Source organism: Sander lucioperca, chromosome 14 (assembly GCF_008315115.2).
Source record: "Sander lucioperca isolate FBNREF2018 chromosome 14, SLUC_FBN_1.2, whole genome shotgun sequence".
In the NCBI taxonomy this organism is placed as follows: Eukaryota; Metazoa; Chordata; class Actinopteri; order Perciformes; family Percidae; genus Sander; species Sander lucioperca.
The window spans coordinates 3,303,855-3,322,820 of record NC_050186.1 but is presented as its reverse complement, the minus strand read 5'-3'; the positions used below and the strand labels follow the sequence as shown (position 1 = coordinate 3,322,820).

The 18,966-nt window shown below is 40.8% G+C and overlaps 1 protein-coding gene across 8 annotated transcripts; it reads left to right on the top strand.

The window, feature by feature from the left end:
* Window positions 1-1,034: 1,034 nt before the first annotated feature.
* On the top strand, window positions 1,035-18,966 carry hnrpkl (heterogeneous nuclear ribonucleoprotein K, like). Of its 8 annotated transcripts, none has more exons than XR_004108093.2 (16): window positions 1,035-1,257; window positions 2,585-2,694; window positions 4,486-4,583; window positions 4,688-4,744; window positions 6,023-6,066; window positions 7,309-7,381; window positions 9,605-9,718; window positions 9,970-10,098; window positions 10,789-11,096; window positions 12,874-12,927; window positions 13,167-13,206; window positions 14,232-14,247; window positions 15,224-15,256; window positions 15,384-15,451; window positions 15,536-15,799; window positions 17,556-18,966. XR_004108093.2 is itself a non-coding variant. In XM_031317405.2 (16 exons), exons 2-16 carry the CDS (start codon window positions 2,634-2,636, stop codon window positions 17,584-17,586), a joined length of 1,296 nt encoding a protein of 431 aa, XP_031173265.1. In that variant the 5' UTR covers window positions 1,035-1,257; window positions 2,585-2,633; the 3' UTR covers window positions 17,587-18,966. The 8 variants fall into 8 exon arrangements, 6 of the variants coding, with proteins under 6 accessions (XP_031173265.1, XP_031173268.1, XP_031173266.1 ...); XR_004895057.1 differs by lacking the exon at window positions 17,556-18,966 and adding an exon at window positions 16,341-16,952 and having other exon boundaries at window positions 15,536-15,842; XM_031317405.2 differs by having other exon boundaries at window positions 15,536-15,705.

The window sequence follows — 18,966 nt, the reverse complement described above, 5'->3', positions numbered from 1 at the left end:
GTCCAATGGAGAATGGAGGGACCCTGTTGTTCTGATGAATGGGTCACTGTTAGGGCTGGTGTTCTAGTGGCCTTCACAAATGCATTCATGAAGTGATGGGGAGACATCTGGCACCTAGAGATGGAAGCACCAAGTTCCTCCAACAACTGCAATCCACTTCTGAGCACCAAAGGTGTGCTGGTGTGGAGCAACAACTACAGAGCACAAGTAAGCACAGTAGAACACCCCAAGCCCCTTGTGTTTCTTGCTGAAATACCATGTGTATCCACTGGGGATGCACATGAGTAGGTCAAGGAGAAACTGCTAAATACTGCAGTTGCGGCTGCAACTAATGGTTATTTTCATTATCAATTAATCGTCTCATTATTTTCTCTATTTTTAGTTTAAGAAATGTCAAAACATAGAGAAATAATGCCTATAAAAATGACTCAGAGCACAAGGTTACATCTTCAAATGTTTTTTGTCAGACCAACAGTCCAATACCCCAATACATTTAGTTTACAATGTTGCAAAACAGAGAAAAGCAGCAAACCCACATATTTTGCTTGAAAAATCACTTGCATTAGAATAGAATAGATACATTTTTTGTTGATCGACTAATCAATTAATCAACTGTTTGTGTTCCAATTGGGTATTTTTTGTAGAGCCTACCCTCCTAACAAATACAATGGGAAGCACTTGGCATTATTGACCCACACTTGTAAATTGGAAAGTTAATAAGTTTAAGGACTCTGCAACAGGAAGCAACTCAGTGGATCAGATAGTCCCAAAATATGTACTTCATGCTGTAATTGACTTATGTAATATGTAGCCTACTTAGTATTGAACTGGGACCAAGCTTTGGAATTCAAAAGAGCCCTATACATATAAAATGTATGCTAATCTGTCAGTCATCTAATCATTCAGGGGAATAAAAATCTCTATCAGTTAAGAAGTGGTTGGTTGTAGATGGTCTGCCAAGAAAGGCGGGGTGAGAAGAGATGCTGCCTGCGAGCCTAAACTTGGGACAACAATACTCTCACTGATGAGGAGGGTTTGATAAATTGTTCTGCGTGGCCACACGGGTACATCGAGTCTTCTCTGTGAATGTAATGTGTTATAGTCCCGCCCGCCTGTGCTGACTTGACAAGCGTAAGTAACAAACCCCCGGGAGAGTGTCAACGAATCGAGCACCCTGTCTTCTCTCTGCCGAAAACGTGCAAACGTTTCTGGACGAGGAAACAGTGGAGCACCGCAGTGAACGTGGCTTTGCTGCAGGTTTGTTTTTCTAGCTGTTATACGCTGTTACCTCGGTATGTAACGTTGCATCATTTAGCCTGTTTGCTAGCTATATGGTTCATACATTTTTGATTCGACCGCTGACATTTACAAGGATAGCTGAATTGTTCCATGTTGTTTTTTTTTTTGCTAGTGACAGTCGTTACAGTGCAACGTGACTTGCACTGTAGCTGGTAGACACGCCTTGCAAAACACACTGAAAGCAGCTGGCTAGCTTAGCAGAGCTGTTAGCTTAGCAAAGTCATGTCAACTTAGCAAAGAAGCTAGCTAGCTAACTTCTGTTTGCAGACAGACTAATGTTTGAACCCGGGTGACAAACACGTTTTCCTTTTGAGTGTAAGAAATTGCGCTTTTTATGTACAGTTTCCGTGCGTAGCTGTCTTGGAATTAGGTGGAGATAAAGGAGGAAAGGCTCAGTATAACAAGTTAACTTACAGTGCGTGATGAGCTTTCTCCACAAACGGCCAATTAATTTTTTTTTAATCAAAAATGCACCTATGAATAAATGTTTCCTGGAGAACCTTTATACATGGGGTAGCAGCTGTAAAACCTCATGGTAGGTAAAATAGGTGCTACTGAATCCTTAACTATGTAACGATAGGCGTTGACTAGCATCTCCCTATAACTTAGCAAGGCCTCAGTACAGTGAGTGAAGTCTAACCTGCTTTTGCAGCTTTTTACTAGCAATAGTGGGCAGTGCATGTAGGTGGACTGCGTGCTTACAGTAGAGTTCATGCAGGCTAGTTTGAGACTATATTTAAAATTGTAATGTTGAACTACCCAGGCAACATCCAAGCTGCTGCGCGCATACTTGACTCATGATATGTCTTCATTAGCCCCACTTGTCAACTCCAGTCAATTTTATTTATATAGCCCAATATCACAAGTCACAAATTTGCCTCAAGGGGCTTTACAATCTGTACAGCATGTCCTTAGACCCTCGACTTGGATAAGGAAAAACTATTTGAAGTTATTGGAGCTGAAACTGTCGAGTAGCATAAAAATTATCTGCAACTACTTTGATAATCCATTAATTGCCAAACATCCCCTGTTTCCAACTTCTAAGTTGTATGCTGTTCCTCTTTATGTGAATGTAGAGTGGACATATTTTGGGTTTTACAGAACAACACATTTGAATATGCCACATTGGAATGTTTGATGGACATTTTTCACAATTATCTGACGTATTATTGCCCAATACAATTAATCGATCACTCGAGAAAATAATTGGCAGATTAACTGATGTAAAAATAATAGTTCTTTGCCCTAATCAGAATATTTTATGTACCTTTACCGCCTCTCTTAGCAGATCCAGGGTGAGGAGCCTGTTTGCATTCCACTGCAGTTGCAAAACAATGGAGGTGAAGCTTGAACAGCAGGACGAAGATATCACATTCAGCAACACTGACACTAATGGTAAGATCATTCATACCATTAGATACCTTCATATCTTCATGTTGATCAGCCATTCATGACCGTAATATAAACTGCATGAATTAACTCTTGCATGAAGTAGTAAATGAAGTAAGTCCAGACATGTTATATCCAGCTTGAACTACAGTGTGTAGATGTACAGGCTAATTAGTTCACTCAAGGGAGGAAAAAACTGAACATTTCTGGCTTGCACAACATAGCATGTGGACATCAGATGGTTGAGGGTTTCTTCTGTCCAAGATACTGCTGTTCGGTGGGCCCTGAGCAGATCTGCCCGTGTTTTAATCCAGGAAGGGTACATGGTGGTGCTGGACATATTCCAGGATACAGTTGGCTGCTGAATGAAACCCATTCTTCTGTAGACCTAGCACTGACTCACCATGTATTTATATTTTTCTCACTTCCATTAACCCTATAGTGGTTGTGGCTAGTTATTAGGGGAGTACACAGAAGTCACGGTTCGGTTCATACCTTGGTTCAGACATCACGGTTCTGTTCGGTACAATGGAGGGAAAAGCATAACAAAAATGCAGAAGGCAATTTTTTTTTTTATTGTGCATGTCTCAGGCTGTACCACCTAGTGTCATACAGTCTCTCCCCTGAGCTAGCTGCAACAGCCTGAAGTATGTAAAGTAAGATGTAAACAATAAGTACCCCACATCATCTCCAGACTCCATCTGTAACTTGTAAACAAAATAAGACAATCGGCTATAAAACTGAAAATACAGCATCTTATTCATTCTAATTTATGAAAGTGCAAATTACGTGGAATAATAACAAAACAAAAAAATTCTACTAAGGCGAGACCTTCCCCCATAAAAGTATTCTTGCTATTAAGTGCGACAGGCATACCTTTGCCAACTAGCCACAACCTCCTGTAGCTTCTCAGCTAGGTGAGTGCTGCTCATACAGAGGCCACGTCTGTAGAACTGATGCTTTCGTTTCCCACTCAGTCAATAAAATGAACAGTCGCCGTGAGATAGCTTTCCGTAGCACGAGAAGGGAAGAGAAGTTGGACAGTTTTTTTTTTGTCTCGTTCCAGTGATTGGCACATCTGGGTGATGGCGTCGGATATGCGTTAGCATGTTAGATGTATTTCCACTCACATACCCAACAACTGCTGAACAACGCCGACACAGTCCTCGTCTTATCCACCACTCTCTCGCCTGTACTACTGTTACTGACTGGGAAACCAAAGTTTTCTCAAACTTGTGATCAGGCCGGCGGGTCCTCTAACTGTTGTGGGTCATCACCACTCGCCATAGGCTAGGCTAGCTCTGACTCACTCACTGGACCGTCGACATGTAGGCGGAGCTCGGGAACTTCAGTTAAACTTAAGTTTTATTTATTTTTATACCGTGTATTCTCCGTGTAAATTCATGTACCGAACCGAGACCATACCGTTTCGGTTCAATACGAATACATCTACCGTTCCACCCCTACTAGTTATGATAATTTGGTTCCCTCTGGCATTTTTTTCACAATATTTCAGTGGCATAGTCCTACATTTTAGCCCCTGTGTGTGTTTATAGAATATGAGAGCAAGATGTAGTTTTTAGAAAATGAGATTATCCTGGTGAAACATGGAAAGATTTAAAAAAAACAAAGATTGCCTTCTTTTATACTGCCATACTGGGGTGTGACAGTTGGAAATCGTCAAATTCTCCAGAGTGGCATTAAAGTTATTTCTCAGGATGTCTATTGTAACAGATGAATACCTCATACAGAATGACTGCCTGGCTCAGATTTGACCTGAATTGTCTTCCCACTCAGGTAAACGGCCAGCTGAGGACATGGAAGAAGAGCAGGCCTTCAAACGTTCTCGCAACGCAGACGAGATGGTGGAGCTGCGTGTGTTGCTTCAGAGCAAAGTAAAGACTCATTCGCACAGTGGGCCGCATTAGTTGTTGGGTCACACTGCTGTTTTTTTCCCCACTGATCAAAGCGATTATTATTTCTAATTCTTTCTTCACAGAATGCCGGTGCTGTTATCGGAAAGGGTGGCAAGAACATAAAAGCCCTACGCACAGACGTGAGTAAACGGATAAAATGCGGCTAACATTTCTGCAGCTCAGGAGCAAATTTAGTTGGCTAATAAAATTGAAAAGATTTAAACCTAAATTCAATCAATCAATCAATTCACTCCCCTCATTGGATTCCCACAGACACAATTCCAGATTTCTTTCCGGCAGGTTCAAGAATTAACATGCAATGTTAGTCATTGATCAGTTTTCTATAACGATGAAACCAAAGCCCCTTTCACACATGCACTGCAACCCTGAAATTATTACCCAGAGGAGCTGTATGTAAGAACGCATATAACCTTTCCATCATGCTGCTAGTGCAAAATCGGAAAAAACATCCAAGGGTAAAGAAGAAGGGCCATTTACACGAAGACACCAACGAAACTTCTGTGGCTATGGGCCGACGCTGAAATCGTCAGACAAATTCAAGGAACGGCAAGAGACCCGGTTGTTTATGGCCAAATTACAAACTGGCTATGTGACCACGGTGTAATCCGCGTCATGTCCTGCCTCCTGCACGCTCTGCCCAGGCGCCACCCCTCGCCTAAACCAAACAGAGTATTTGCAGTAGGTGAGAACGTGTCTGACACGGACAACCTCCTGTTGTGTGGTACATGTGTGAAAGGGCAACTTTGGACAAGTCCATACCTAATTTGTCGGACATTGTCCCGAATTCATATGAGAAAACGGCTCAAGTTGGCTCATGTTGACAGAGAAGAATGGGTTTTGGGTTTTGTTTCCAGTCCTCTTGTGAGTTTCAACCTGATTCCCCTCACAGTGTTGAAGCTATGTTTGAGCTTGAACTGACAACAGGTGCCAGAAAGCCTGAGTGGATATAGCCTCAGGGCTGTAAATCTCCAGACTGTTTTTTATACTTATCTTTGTCATGGTCACACTTCCTGTTCTTCTTCTCAGCCTAGTTTCAAGTCTCTCATTTCACTTTTGGGACGAAGTATAGCTTGTATTAAATTAAAAATGTATTCCTTCTCCCCCTCTTCCCTTCTCCTTTACTTTTTTGTTTTTATTTTTGGCCACCTTCCTCCGTTGCCCATGTACTGGATCGACATGCCCCTCCTGCGTTGCCCACCTTGACGTTGGCCCAACCTCCGCCCGCCCCTGAACGCCCGCCCACCTGACACTCCCGGTTGGCCCCACCCGTAAACCGTGCCCCTCCTTAAATGGGCACCTAACTTGACATCTTGTGATTGAATGCCCCCGCCCAATGCCAACCTCCTCCACCACAACCACCACCACAACCACCACCACCACCTCCTCGGCCCATGCAGTACAATGCCAGTGTATCAGTCCCAGACAGCAGTGGCCCAGAGCGGTATGTCCCACCAGTTATTGCCTCACTGCCTGATTAGAACAGTGAAACACATGTCTTTGATAACCTGCCTTCTGTTTAATTTTAACATTTTTATATACATGACAGTATACTCCCCCACCCCCCCCCCCTCCCCCAAACACCCCCTCCTCCACTTGTAAGAGACGTGTATTGTTCCTTTTGATTTTTCTGTCTATTTTAAGCATTCTCCATTGAGTATTTTTCATTACAGTTTATTGTCCATGTAGAGAATCACTGACAGCCCACTACCAAGTAGTATTTAATGGTTAGCAACACAGCTGTTGGATGTTGTTTTTCCTTGCTGTGATGTTTAATTTTACCCTGAAACGTGTGAAAAGCAGACATCTTTTTCTCGCTCTGTCCTCTGTGGCCCACCTGGCCTGCTTACTTTGGAACTCCACCTCCCTCACCCACTGTCAGCATCACTGTCCATGATTTCTGAGAGAGCACTGGCTCTTGTCTAAAGGCTTTGTCCCCCACTCTGTCACTCATTAATGTTGTGTCTTTATTTCGATGTGCTGCATCCCTTCTGTTAAATTTCTCTCAGGCCACATGAGATCAGAGCTGCCTGCCAAACCTTTCATAACCCCCCCAACCCCTCCACCCCTGCTCCTGTCCTGTACCACAAAGTAGTTGGTAACCACTCGCATTTCCTTCCCCACTTCAACCCCTCTGCTCTGTTACTCTTTTCTACTGCCCCCCTCGTCTCCTCCTCACCTCAGTCCTTAGCCCCCTCCTCCCCACCTCTCCCCTCTTCCCCAAACCCTGATCAAAATGAGAAGGTGTGCTGGTGGCGCAATTGTAATGACAAGCCTATGTTGAGTTTGTTACGTTCCTTTTCCCCAACTTGCTGGTGGTGGGATGGTAATAGAAGATCTCTCTCTCATCCCCCCCTTCCCCCAACTCTGTGTCGCCAGTCTCACCCAAATTTCAGCCGTCCTGAAGCTGCCCATCCTCCCAAGACTTCTCTTACTTTAAAAACAATATTAAATTTAGTGCATGTCAGCTGCTTATTTAATCAATCTAGTGTTGGGGAAAAGTTGTAGTTGTGCATAGTATGCTACAGTTTTTAATTTTTTTGTTTGAAATCTTTCGTAAGTTTGTCTGTTACTGTTTGCTGGACTGCTTCTCAGACATTTTTTTATATTGGGTTTTACCTTGTGTTCTACTTTTTGTCCACCTTGTAATGCCTTGCTTCCTTTTGGCCAAAATGGTTCCTGACAGGATCCTGAGTGTGAATGCCAGCATCGACACTATTGGAGATATTCTGCTAAAAATCATACCGACTCTAGAGGAGGTAAGACCATGTTAATTTCCGTGTTTATTATGTGTACATGAACTGTGGACAGTCCAGGATGATTGATGACATTACCTTTTGAAATATGTTGCCTGTTGGAATTAATAGAATAGAAAAAAAACACATTATGCAGAATTTGAAGTTCAACTTATAATAGAGTTCTACACAAGCCTTAAAGGTACCCTGTGAAGCACAAGAACACGTGAGCAAGCGGGTGGTACAATACACATCTTTCCTTTGGCTGTGCGCTATTCCGCTCGGGACAGTTGGTGGCAACAAACGTAGCAATGTGCCAACAAATGAAGTGAAGAAGACTGCTAGCTTATGAACAGTATACAACAAATATAAAAAAAAAAACGTCTTTGCAAATATTTTGAGCAAGGTACATCATTTAACACATTTCTTGGACCTCAAGGTTACACACAATGTTTTTTTGGTGAGTAACACTGGTTGTAATGTATGTTTTGTTTGTGCTTTCATTTATTACTGATCTTTAGAGCGCCTGGCTAATGCAACAAATTGGCTACACTCAGGCTTGCTTTTCCCACTGGGCACTGCGGATTGACTTGCTACACATGACATTGATGCACAAAATAACCAAACCCGGCTGAGCTTTACACAACAAAACTGCCTTTAACTGCCTGTTGGCTAGTTGGTTTGGGTACAACAACCATAGCGACACACAGGTCTAACCATTATGTCGCAAAACGGCTGTAAAAACCCCAATTGAGATGCATATTCTGAATGTATACATTCAAAGAATGCTTCTAAAACCCAAATAATACTTACATATCCCATGTGTGTTAATCGGAAAATGCTTGATTCATAAATAGGCCTTATTCTGAATATCCAAATGGAATAGGGCTGACCTCGAATATTTGATTGTGAATCTCACAGTCGAATCTTTGCAGAGGCGTCATGAAATGAGGATCATGCCATTTTGGCTATATGGAGGTGCTCAATGTCGGATTTTACATATAACTACTTGTTTTCTCCCAATAAGCTAATATATAAATATCAACATATAGTGCTGTAAATAAAAATGTGCAAAGAAAGAAGCTTTTAATAAATCTATTTCAATATTGTCACATTCAGAATCCTAGTGGAATATGAGTGTATATGTAAACGTACTCACTGGAAACCCATAGTAATATTGATCCACTACCATATTTAGCAGTTGGCACACATTGCTTCAGATGTGTCCAAACATCAAAGTGAAAGATTACAAATCTATTGCTCCAGGTTTTGCGCGCTGCATGACACATTATACATCTAAGTTTGACTTACTGTACATTGGCCTTGAATATATTTTTAAATGACGTCCCTACCATAGCTACCACCTTTTGTGAAGCTCACAGTAATTAGCTTTTGTCTCGACTAATTAAGTAATTCAGTGTTATTTCTGAGGTTGTTGTTGGTGATTGAACTACTCCGTCGAATCTTGGTGAGCTCAATCTTTGCCACCACTGTTCTTCTATCTAGCAATTTTTTTCTGCAAATGCTGTCATGACTGACAGTTTTTCTTCTCATATAGTAATTCTTTATACTGATGCAACAACAATTTGAGTGCCAATTAGTCTTTGTTAGTCTGTCAGTTATCCAGTCCTGCTTTAAAAGCATTGTCTTCTAAAGCTGGCATATGCTGCTTATATTACTACTATTTAATGTTAGAAGATGTTATAAAACAAGATCACATCGATTCAAACAGATTGCATCAGGCAGAGGTGTGCTAATCCTGAACAAATATGGGTATTGATAAATCCCAATATTTTTCAGATATTTTTATATGGTGCAGTGTGTTCTACCATAAACATGTTTGTTTTAATTTTCCTTAATCAAACCTGCACTGGTTAACTTATTTATCTGTTTGTGTTGGTCCATACGTTTGTTCAGTTCTAAATTCCATTATTTCAGGAAAGTGAAACAAAAAAATGCTACTGTGTTACAGAACAAAATCTGTTTGTTTGTTTTAACAGCACATAACATAAGCTTGTTATGAATTTCCAAATTGCCTCTGTGATCCTGAACATATCCCTTGTACAGACATTCATCTTTCTGTTAATGGATTATTTAAAACTTAAAGCCCACTACATGTTACATTTGTGGCCATTATTTTCTTTCACATTTCCAACATAGAATATCTAGTTGCAGAAATGTGTTATCAATGCTGGAAAGAGTTTCAGGCCCTGATGACATCACTGATCTTGCTTTGTGTTTTTGTAGTACCAGCATTACAGTGGGATTGATTTTGACTCTGAGCTTCGTCTGCTGATCCATCAGAGCTTGGCAGGGGGCATCATTGGGGTAAAAGGTGCCAAGATAAAGGAGCTGAGAGAGGTAGGACAGAGTCCAGATTATCAGGAGCCTCGCCATCATGCTCTGCACCAACAGTTGGCCTGGAGATGAACTGTTAAAATCATACATGTTACTTGTATTTTGTGAGTTGCACTACCAATAATGACATAACAAACATGTATGAAAAGAGAACTTTTTTTGCTGGTGTAATTGGCTAGTTTAGTAGTAAAGCAATCAAAATGAATTTGATTGTCTGGATACAAGTCTTACATTTTCATGTTTTCATGCACTAGAACACCCAGACCACCATCAAGCTGTTCCAGGAGTGCTGTCCACACTCCACTGACCGAGTCGTCTTGGTGGGAGGAAAGCCAGAACGGGTCATTGAATGTATAAAAGTTATCCTGGAGCTGGTGTCAGAGGTCAGTTTACATCTCTGAGATCTGCTGAAAGCCTCAACATACTTTATATAATCATGTGTTTCATGTCATGTAGATGTAAGGATAGTTGTGACTAGAGGCTGAATTCCATAATTTTATGGCATGGAATTGATTTTTGCCGCTAGAAATTCCGCCTTATGTCCTTTTTTTTTCGACCGGATTTCCGTTAACTTCTGCTTCCTTTGTGTTGGAATTCTAAACTCCGGTGGATTTATGAGGACTATGGTTAACTGCTCCTCAGATCTCTGCAGGGTAAATCCAGACAGCTAGCTAGACTATCTGTCAAATCTGAGTTTTCTGTTGCACGACTAAAACGACTAAAACAACCTTTAAATGTACGCCTTCCACCAAAACAAGTTCCTTCCTGAGACTGTTTTCCAGTGGCACCGGGGCTCCGTACAGCGCTTAGCGCAGCCAATGACGATTTTGATTGGTTTAAAGAAATGTCAATAAACCAGAGCATGTTTTTCTCCCATCCCGGAATGCTGTGTGGACTAGCCAGACCCTCCTCCGCAGCATTGTGGAGGAGGGTCTGGCAAAGCGAGACTACTGAAACCTCAACAGCTTTAAAGAGTATTATTGTCTGTGTGTTTTATAGCTAATTTCAACAGTTATTTCAGAACAGAGCAGACTCTTACAATCTTATTAATTTCCTTTGCCTTCATTTTGCAGGCGCCAATCAAAGGTCGTGCCCAGCCTTATGACCCTAATTTCTACGATGAGACGTACGACTACGGCGGTTTCACTATGTTATTCGAGGAGAGAGGCAGACGACCCATTGGTGGCTTCCCCATTCGGGTGCGTGGGGGCTTTGAGCGCATGCCCCCGGTTCGTGGCAACAGACCTATACCTCCCTCCAGAAGGGACTACGATGACATAAGCCCCCGTCGGGGTCCTCCACCTCCGCTGAGCAGAGGTGGACGAGGGGGCAGCCGAGCACGTAATCTGCCTCTTCCCCCGCCACCACCGCCAAGAGGAGGGTGAGGAGGTGCTCATTTACTGTGGATGCTTTCACACCATTAACCTGTTTGGTTCGTTAAAATGAACTCTGGTGCATTTGACCTAGTGGTTTGGTCCATAGTCACCATACAGTAACTAGCAGTCCTCATGTTATATTAAAGGAACACGCCGACTTATTGGGACTTTAGCTTACTCACCGTAACTCTATACAAATCATAACATGTAAATAGGAACATGTTGGCGTTATTTTGTCATTTTTTCGGAGCAGTAGGCTAGTTGGAACCGGTTACCTCCAGGATCTGTGCTAGGCTTAGCTAGCGCTGGGGTCGCGCGCAGAGTCAGAGACAGTTACAACACGCACGGAGATGAGAAGGGTATGTATGGACTTGTCTAACTCTGGGGGTTACTGTGAATAAGCTAAAGTCCCAAGAAGTTGGCGTGTTCCTTTTTAAGGTACAAAATGCCTTTTTTCCTGTTTGTCATTTATTATATAAAAGGTTCAGTTGCAGTCTCGACTAGGGGTGTGATGAGACACCCAGCTCACGAGACACAAGATTGGGTTCACGCGAGCGAGACGAGACAAGATTTTAACACTATTCTAAAGGAAACTTCAATGAAGAAATAAGACTGGAAAAATAGTGTTTTATTCAATCGAAAGTCACAAAATGAAAAACGAGCACTGAAATGTTTTGCCACAAACACAATGACTGGCTTCTCTCCTGTATAACTAACAGTTACACCGTTACTTATTCCATATGTACGGTGGAGAGAGTCTCTTCATTCAGAGAACCATGGTTACAACGTAACTAAGCGTTTTCTTGCAGTAGTTGAGACCAGTTGTTTGTACTTGAATTTGTCATTGTACAGTAGACAGAGAGAAATAAAGCTTATTTAACTATTGTTTCACAGTGATTACGTTCTTAAGCACAAATAAATTACCATCAAACACTCAACAGATTATTTTTGTGAAGACTGATGCTCTTTTCTCCTCCTCTTCACTTTATTCATTGCAGCAGTAAAGTAAATTTATGATTTGCTGTCCGCTTCCTGACTCATTTTAAAAAGGACGGAGAGAGAGCGGTCTGCGCCAGACAGCGCCACAGTGAACTGCACACTACAGATGCGTGTGTGTCTCGGCCAAGAGGGGGAGAGAGAGAGAGAGAGAGAGAGGCGGTACTCTCTAATGTTCTAATGCTGTTTTACAGGCAGCTTTTTTTCTTCCGCTATCGCTCTGCAGAAGTTAACATTGGAGAACGGGCAGGGGGGATCTTCTATGCTAATTTCGAGGTCAGAGTCAGACTCATCCGTCATGCTGGCTGCTGCTCTGCACTTGTGTACTGATATCGTGAGACGCTTTTTACCTCGACGAGAGATCTTGTCATGTTTTAATCTCGCGAGATCTTGCAGGACGAGATTTCGTCACACCTCTAGTCTCGACTAATAATGCTCATAATTGTTTTGTCGTGAGCTAGCTCCAAAGGTGCATGTGTGATTTTCTTTCAGTCACCAACATTTGATTTCCCCACCTTGATCCATGTAGCAATGATGATGCAAAACTGTCCAATCAATGAGATACCTGTCAGTCCATATGACTTTATGCCCACAGCTCTTAAAATTCTGTGAATATGAACAGGACCAGGACTAAAAGGCAACAATGAATCATTTTTTCTTTGTTCCAGACCAAATGAACCAAACTACAGGTGTGAAAGCACCCTTGGATACACAATTGTTTAGATACAGTTAGTAATTTATATTTTATTTTTCCAACACACTTTCCTTGTCTGTCATTGTTTGCAGGGGAGACAGGTTCTCACATGGCAGCTATCATGGCGGCATGGACGACAGACCAAGGTGAATACGGAGCAGGATTGTCAATAATTTAATTTCTCTCAAAAGCAGAGCGACTGACATCAGAGTAAGTTGCTCAGTAGCAGAATGTCAACCCACCAGCCCTGATTCAGAGTCTGATCACAGGTCATCTGTAGAGTCTGCATGTCCAATCTTAACAGCGCTGACCCGCGTGATACTGTAGTGGCAAAGTGTCCTCTAGAGTAGAGAAACTATATTAATGCATACCTTTTTGTCTGTAGTGACAGAAGAGGCCGAGGAGGAGACCGTTATGACAGCATGGTGAGTGCCGTCCGTGTTTACAGGTGCTGCTGTAATGCTAGGCTGTATGTTTGTAGCTTTCCTAGTTGTGTGTAGCAGTTTGTGAATTATGTTTCAGACAAGGGGATTGGAATTCCCTTTTCTGATTGTAGTACAAGCACGGAGCCATGGACTGGGCTGCTTTTTCACTGTGAATGCACACTGATTGAGGCCTGTTGTTGCCTGGCAACAGCTGTCTCCGTGGTTACCACAGAGCAGCTGAGTATGTAGTCCAGAGATCCACCAGGCTAGCAAATGAACTTGAGCTGAAACCAAAGCAATTCCTGAACAGGCTTCCTTCAGTTCTTAGCTGCAAGCAAATACTTTCAATAAGAAGGTAAATAATACATTTGATCAAATAAACACCAGTAGATGTCAATTAATTCTTGAGATTTAAGGACAAACATGGCGTGCTTGAGACCAGCATAGTATCAAACATGTTCCTTCGCTTTTAAAGCATTCAGATATTTCTCATCAAAATGCAAATTAATTTTAGCGAAAATACTTAAATACGATAAGAAGATAGCCTTAGATAATAAAATAAGCTCATCACTTTTACTCATCTAAAAGCTTTATGAAGACAACAGCTGGTTTACTGTTTTGTGCTCAAATAACTTTCACAAAATGTTTTGTTTTTATTTATTTAGGGTGTGACCTTGCTCTAATTTTCACTGTTTTATTAAAAAATTGAATAGTCAATGGCTTTATGGGGTTAAGGCAAACTTTTACTGTGCATTTAAATGTCCTAAATATGAGCAATTCATTCTTGGGTTAAATTATCGTGGTTCACTATCATGAGCCATGTCTATAAAGAAAAAAGTTTTTCCCCAGATTGTTTCTCCTTTTGCTCTAAAAAAGCAGAAGAAAATCTGTTTTAGTATTTTGACTCAGTGCTCCAGTTAACCGTTCTCTTGCTGGTATTAAAATGTGCTGTCATTATTCCATCATTAAAACACAAACGTATGTTTACCTTATTTTTTTTCTCTTAAATCGATCCTGAAATGCAGAGTGGAGGTGGATATGGTGAGTGTTGATATTTTTTGAGTCTTTTTTTTAACTTGGGTCTTGTTATAATAGTTTCAGCCACCATTCATTTCAGACATTATGTAGGGGCAACCATAGGCTGTGTCATTGGTTTTGAAGTCCACAGTTGGATCATACACTCTGTATTGTGTCCTCTTTATTAGGTACACCTTTACCATCTATGCTAATCTGTGTTAATGCTGCCCAATAAAACAGCCCGGCCATAACATCTATCCTTACGAAGCTCATAATGGTCTGTTTTTGGTGACATTTTCAGAAATGTGTAAAGTCAACTACATGTTTATTACTGTGCTCATAGTCAAAGGTGGTGTTGTACTGGACTTTATTATATTATATCCTCCCTATTTACATACATAAGGTGGGCAGCATTAGAAACACCTCTGAATATAATGCTAATTATGACCTAAATACTAAAACAATTCATTTAACACCTCTATGACAGTGTCAACAAAAACTATTGTAGGCATCATGCATTATCAAAGTAGACTTTCTGGCAGTCGCATATACAATACAGAACAGTTGTATATCCAATACAACTGGTCTGTTTTTAATATTCTGCCCACCTCATGTATGTAAATAGAGAGGACAAAATGCATTTGACTGTACAGGTGTACCTAACAGAGTGGACACTGAGTTTATAATCTAAACCATTAAAAACACAAAAGTAAATGTTTGAATGTATTCATTTTAATGTTTAGTTGTAAAACCTGTCTGGTTGCCTGATCACTCATGTTGTTTTCCCCTTTTAAACTCTGTTGTAAAGCTATGACTGCAGGTTTTGACATGTCGACACATCCTAGAATAAACATTTTCTATAAATGAAAACATTTTCCATATTACATATTTGTCAGAGCACATAGAGGGACAACTTATTTGTTTTGGGCATTTGCTCTCGTCTTTGTCCCTGTGTATTTTCATTTTTCCCTTTCTTATTTCCTTTCCAATGTTTTCAAAGACAACAATTCTTCCTGGGAGCACTTTCAGTCTGGTGAGTGGGGAATGATTATTATTGTCAGTTTCTTGTTTCCTTACCCTTATGGGATCATTTCTTCTTGTTGCATGCTTAAGTTAAAGACAAATTCACCTGAAATGTTCTTTCTCACCTCTGACTTTAGGTGGAAGAGGCTCATACAGTGATATTGGAGGCCCAGTCATCACAACACAAGTCACCATACCAAAAGATGTAAGTAAGACATCTTTAGACTCTTGCAGTTAAGAATGACAGAAAAGACTTCACTTTTAATTGGCCTGTGTGGTTGTTCTGCAGCTGGCTGGCTCCATCATCGGTAAGGGCGGCCAGAGGATCAAGCAGATCCGCCATGAATCTGGGGCATCCATCAAGATTGATGAACCACTAGAGGGCTCTGAGGACCGCATCATCACCATCACAGGAACACAGGACCAGATCCAGAACGCCCAGTACCTGCTGCAGAACAGGCATGTGCTCCTGTGACTCCCCCAAACAACTCATCCCATTGGAGCAGTGTGGTCTCCTCTGATGGCCTGTAGGCTCATCCACCACTGGATGGAAGTAAAAAAAAATTTTGTTGCTGCGTTAAAAAGTTTACTTCCACTTAAAGGTCCTATAACTTGCTGCTTTTTATGCTTTTATATAGACCTTAGTGGTCCCCTAATACTGTATCTGAAGTCTCTTTCCCGAAATTCAGTCTTGGTGCAGAATTACAGCTACTAGAGCCAGTCCCACAATGAGCTTTACTTAGGATGTACCATTTCTGTGTCTGTAGCTTTAAATGCTATTGAGGGGGTGGGGGGGTGGGGGGGGGGGGGGTTGTTTTCAAGCCATGATGTCTCTCTCTTATGGGTGGGCCAAATTCTCTGGGCGGGCAAAGCAGAGAAAGGGGAGGTAACCTTCCTCCTTATGACGTCAGGAGGAGGAGATTCCAGGTCGGCCCATCTGAGCTTTCATTTTCTCAAAGGCAGAGCAGGATACCCAGGGCTCGGTTTACACCTATCACCATTTCTAGCCACTGGGGGACCATAGGCAGGCTGGGGGAACTCACATTAATGTTAAAAAAAACTCATAAAGTGAAATTTTTTATGCCATGGGACCTTTAACTTTATTGTACCCAATGAGTAATTTTTTCTTGCAGCCAGGTGAAACACACACAGACTTAATAATAAAATACATAAAACACATAATAATCTTGTCGTCCATTGTTGCTGTTATGTTAATTGTACTATAAGTTTTTAGACCAGAAGTTGACCAAGATCACTAACAAAAATTGAACACCACCAGAGAGATGCTAATTTTGTCTAGAGCTGAAGCGATTAATTGATCAACAGAAAATTAATTGGCAACTATTTTGATAATGGATTACTCACTTTAATAATCTGTGAGGATCTGCTGTTTTTCTGCTGTTTTCACTTTAAACTGTAAACAAATGGGCTGTTGGTCTGAGAAAACAAGCCCTTTTGAAGGTGCCACCTTGGGCACTGGGAAATTATACGAGGCCTTTTTCACTATTTTGTGACCTTTTTTATAGACAAAACAATAGGGCTGGGCTGTATGGCCAAAATCTTCAATTCCGATATAGATCTTTTCATATCTCGATATATATTGCGATATAACATGTTTTCTGCTAAATAAATAGTCTATATGAAAAAACCACATGGTAAAGACTATTATTGTATACTCCTGTGTGAATTAAATACTTGACAAAGTACTGAGAAATTTCTAATTTTATTAAGAACTTAAGTGCAAAATTAACATAACGTGCAAGGATCAGACTGTAAAGCATCATCCAAATGATGTAAATGTTTTTTTCACAATAGAAACCATACAGAAAATATATGATAGACATTTTTATATAGTTTTTATGATATATATTTTTTAATATTGTGTCATGTCTATAAAAATAAAGTAGGTAATTGGCAGATTAATTGATAATGAAAATAATCATTAGCTGCAGCCCTAATTGTATTCAGCTTTTGTACAAACCTGACATGTTACTGAAATCAGTGTTCTTAGATAAATGTTCAAATGTTTTAACATTATGCCAAAACATAAGGGTGTTGAGCCTTTGAGCTTTTCAGTTACTTACTTTTCAGACACTTCCTTTTCCCCTCCATCCCTAAATGGCTAAGCTGGTCTCAGCAGTCATGCTTCTTGCAGACATAATTTATTTTCAGCCTTGACCTTGGCATACTTTTTATAATTTACAGTTGTGCTCAACATAAAACATGTCTTACAGTTTGCTTTACAGCATTAACAGCTCCTGACCCATGTCACATTCAATGCCCTTACCTTCGTCTGTCTCTTATTTCAGTGTGAGGCAGTACTCTGGTCGGTTCTTCTAGGAAGAGGGGAAGTGAAGAAGAAGAGTGAAGCCATGCTGCCATACTGTTTCCTCCTCCTATTCAGAGCCTACATTCCTCTGCTTTGCCTCCTCCCCTCACTATCACACACTACACCATCCTATAAATCACAATTTTTATTTAGAGGCATTTAAAAAAACTTTAAGCTGTCAAACAGCAAAGGAGTCAACGTGTTTCTGTGCTGGTGTAATTCTTTTTATGAGATTATTGTGCCGTCAGTGGAGTAAACTCATACTGTACGTGTGATAACTTTTGGTGTTGTGAGCTTCCCTTGGCCCTTATCTCCTTCATTTCAATACAGCATGCAGAATGTAATCTTTTTGTAAGGAACATTATGTGAGGATTTTTTCTCTCTCTGCCCCCCCCCCCCCTCCCCCCCTTAAATGTTTAAGCACACTCTAAATAAAGATGCATGGTTTTAGAATGGTTAAAGAACCATTGAAATAAACTTTAATTTTTACATAACCTCCAATATCCTTTTCCACTTTCAAACGAAGTGCTTTTTGTAAGATGGGCTTTAATGGAGTGGTTTGACATTTTGAGTAATATGCTTATTTGTCTTTGTGCTAGGCTAACCGGCTGCTAGCAGTAACCTTCGTTAAAGCTGTGGTTGGCAATTTCTGTTTTTAGGCTTTAGAAATCTAGCTGTGACAGGAGACTTTGGTCTATCACAGGTCATTTCAGAGAAAGAGAGCATTCCTATTGGCTGTTCTGCGCATGCATTGCCCATGCTATATTGAGGGCAGAGGTGGAGCTGCAGGAAGAGGTCTCACTCAAATTCTGGCTTTTTTTGCATTCTACCCACTGCAGCTTGAACTCTTTACCAGATATTGAATAAGCCTGTTTCTCAAAATGTCATACTTTTGCTTTAAGTTGGGATAAATGTGCCAGTGTGATATAGCAAAAAGAACATTTTTAAGATTTTTTTGTTTTTCATAGAAAGACAAAGAGCTGTATAAAGTGTGTGTGTGTGTATATATTTACATAGAAAACGTAATTTCATGAGTGGTTAGGTTTGATAGGCCTAAAATAGATAGAGCCCAAAGAGCCATAAGACTGTTTTTTTTTTTTCTTTTTTTTCTATGTAATTTGATTTATTTTCTGCCAATTATGACTCGCTGTAATGCAACCTCAATTTTTGATCTGTTTGATCCATTATTCTTGCATTAGTGTTTTTAATTTGAACAATTTGGAAACAATTATAAAGTTTTGAATAGGCTCTTGGGTGCCGTTTGAAACGAGGAGCATACAGCTTTATGAGTCCATGAGTGGTGTTTTCTATCCGGTCATATCTGTAGCTCTGTGTCTGATTATCTGTAGTACCTGCAGGTGTTTAGTAAATAAAGTCTGTGTCACAGTTCA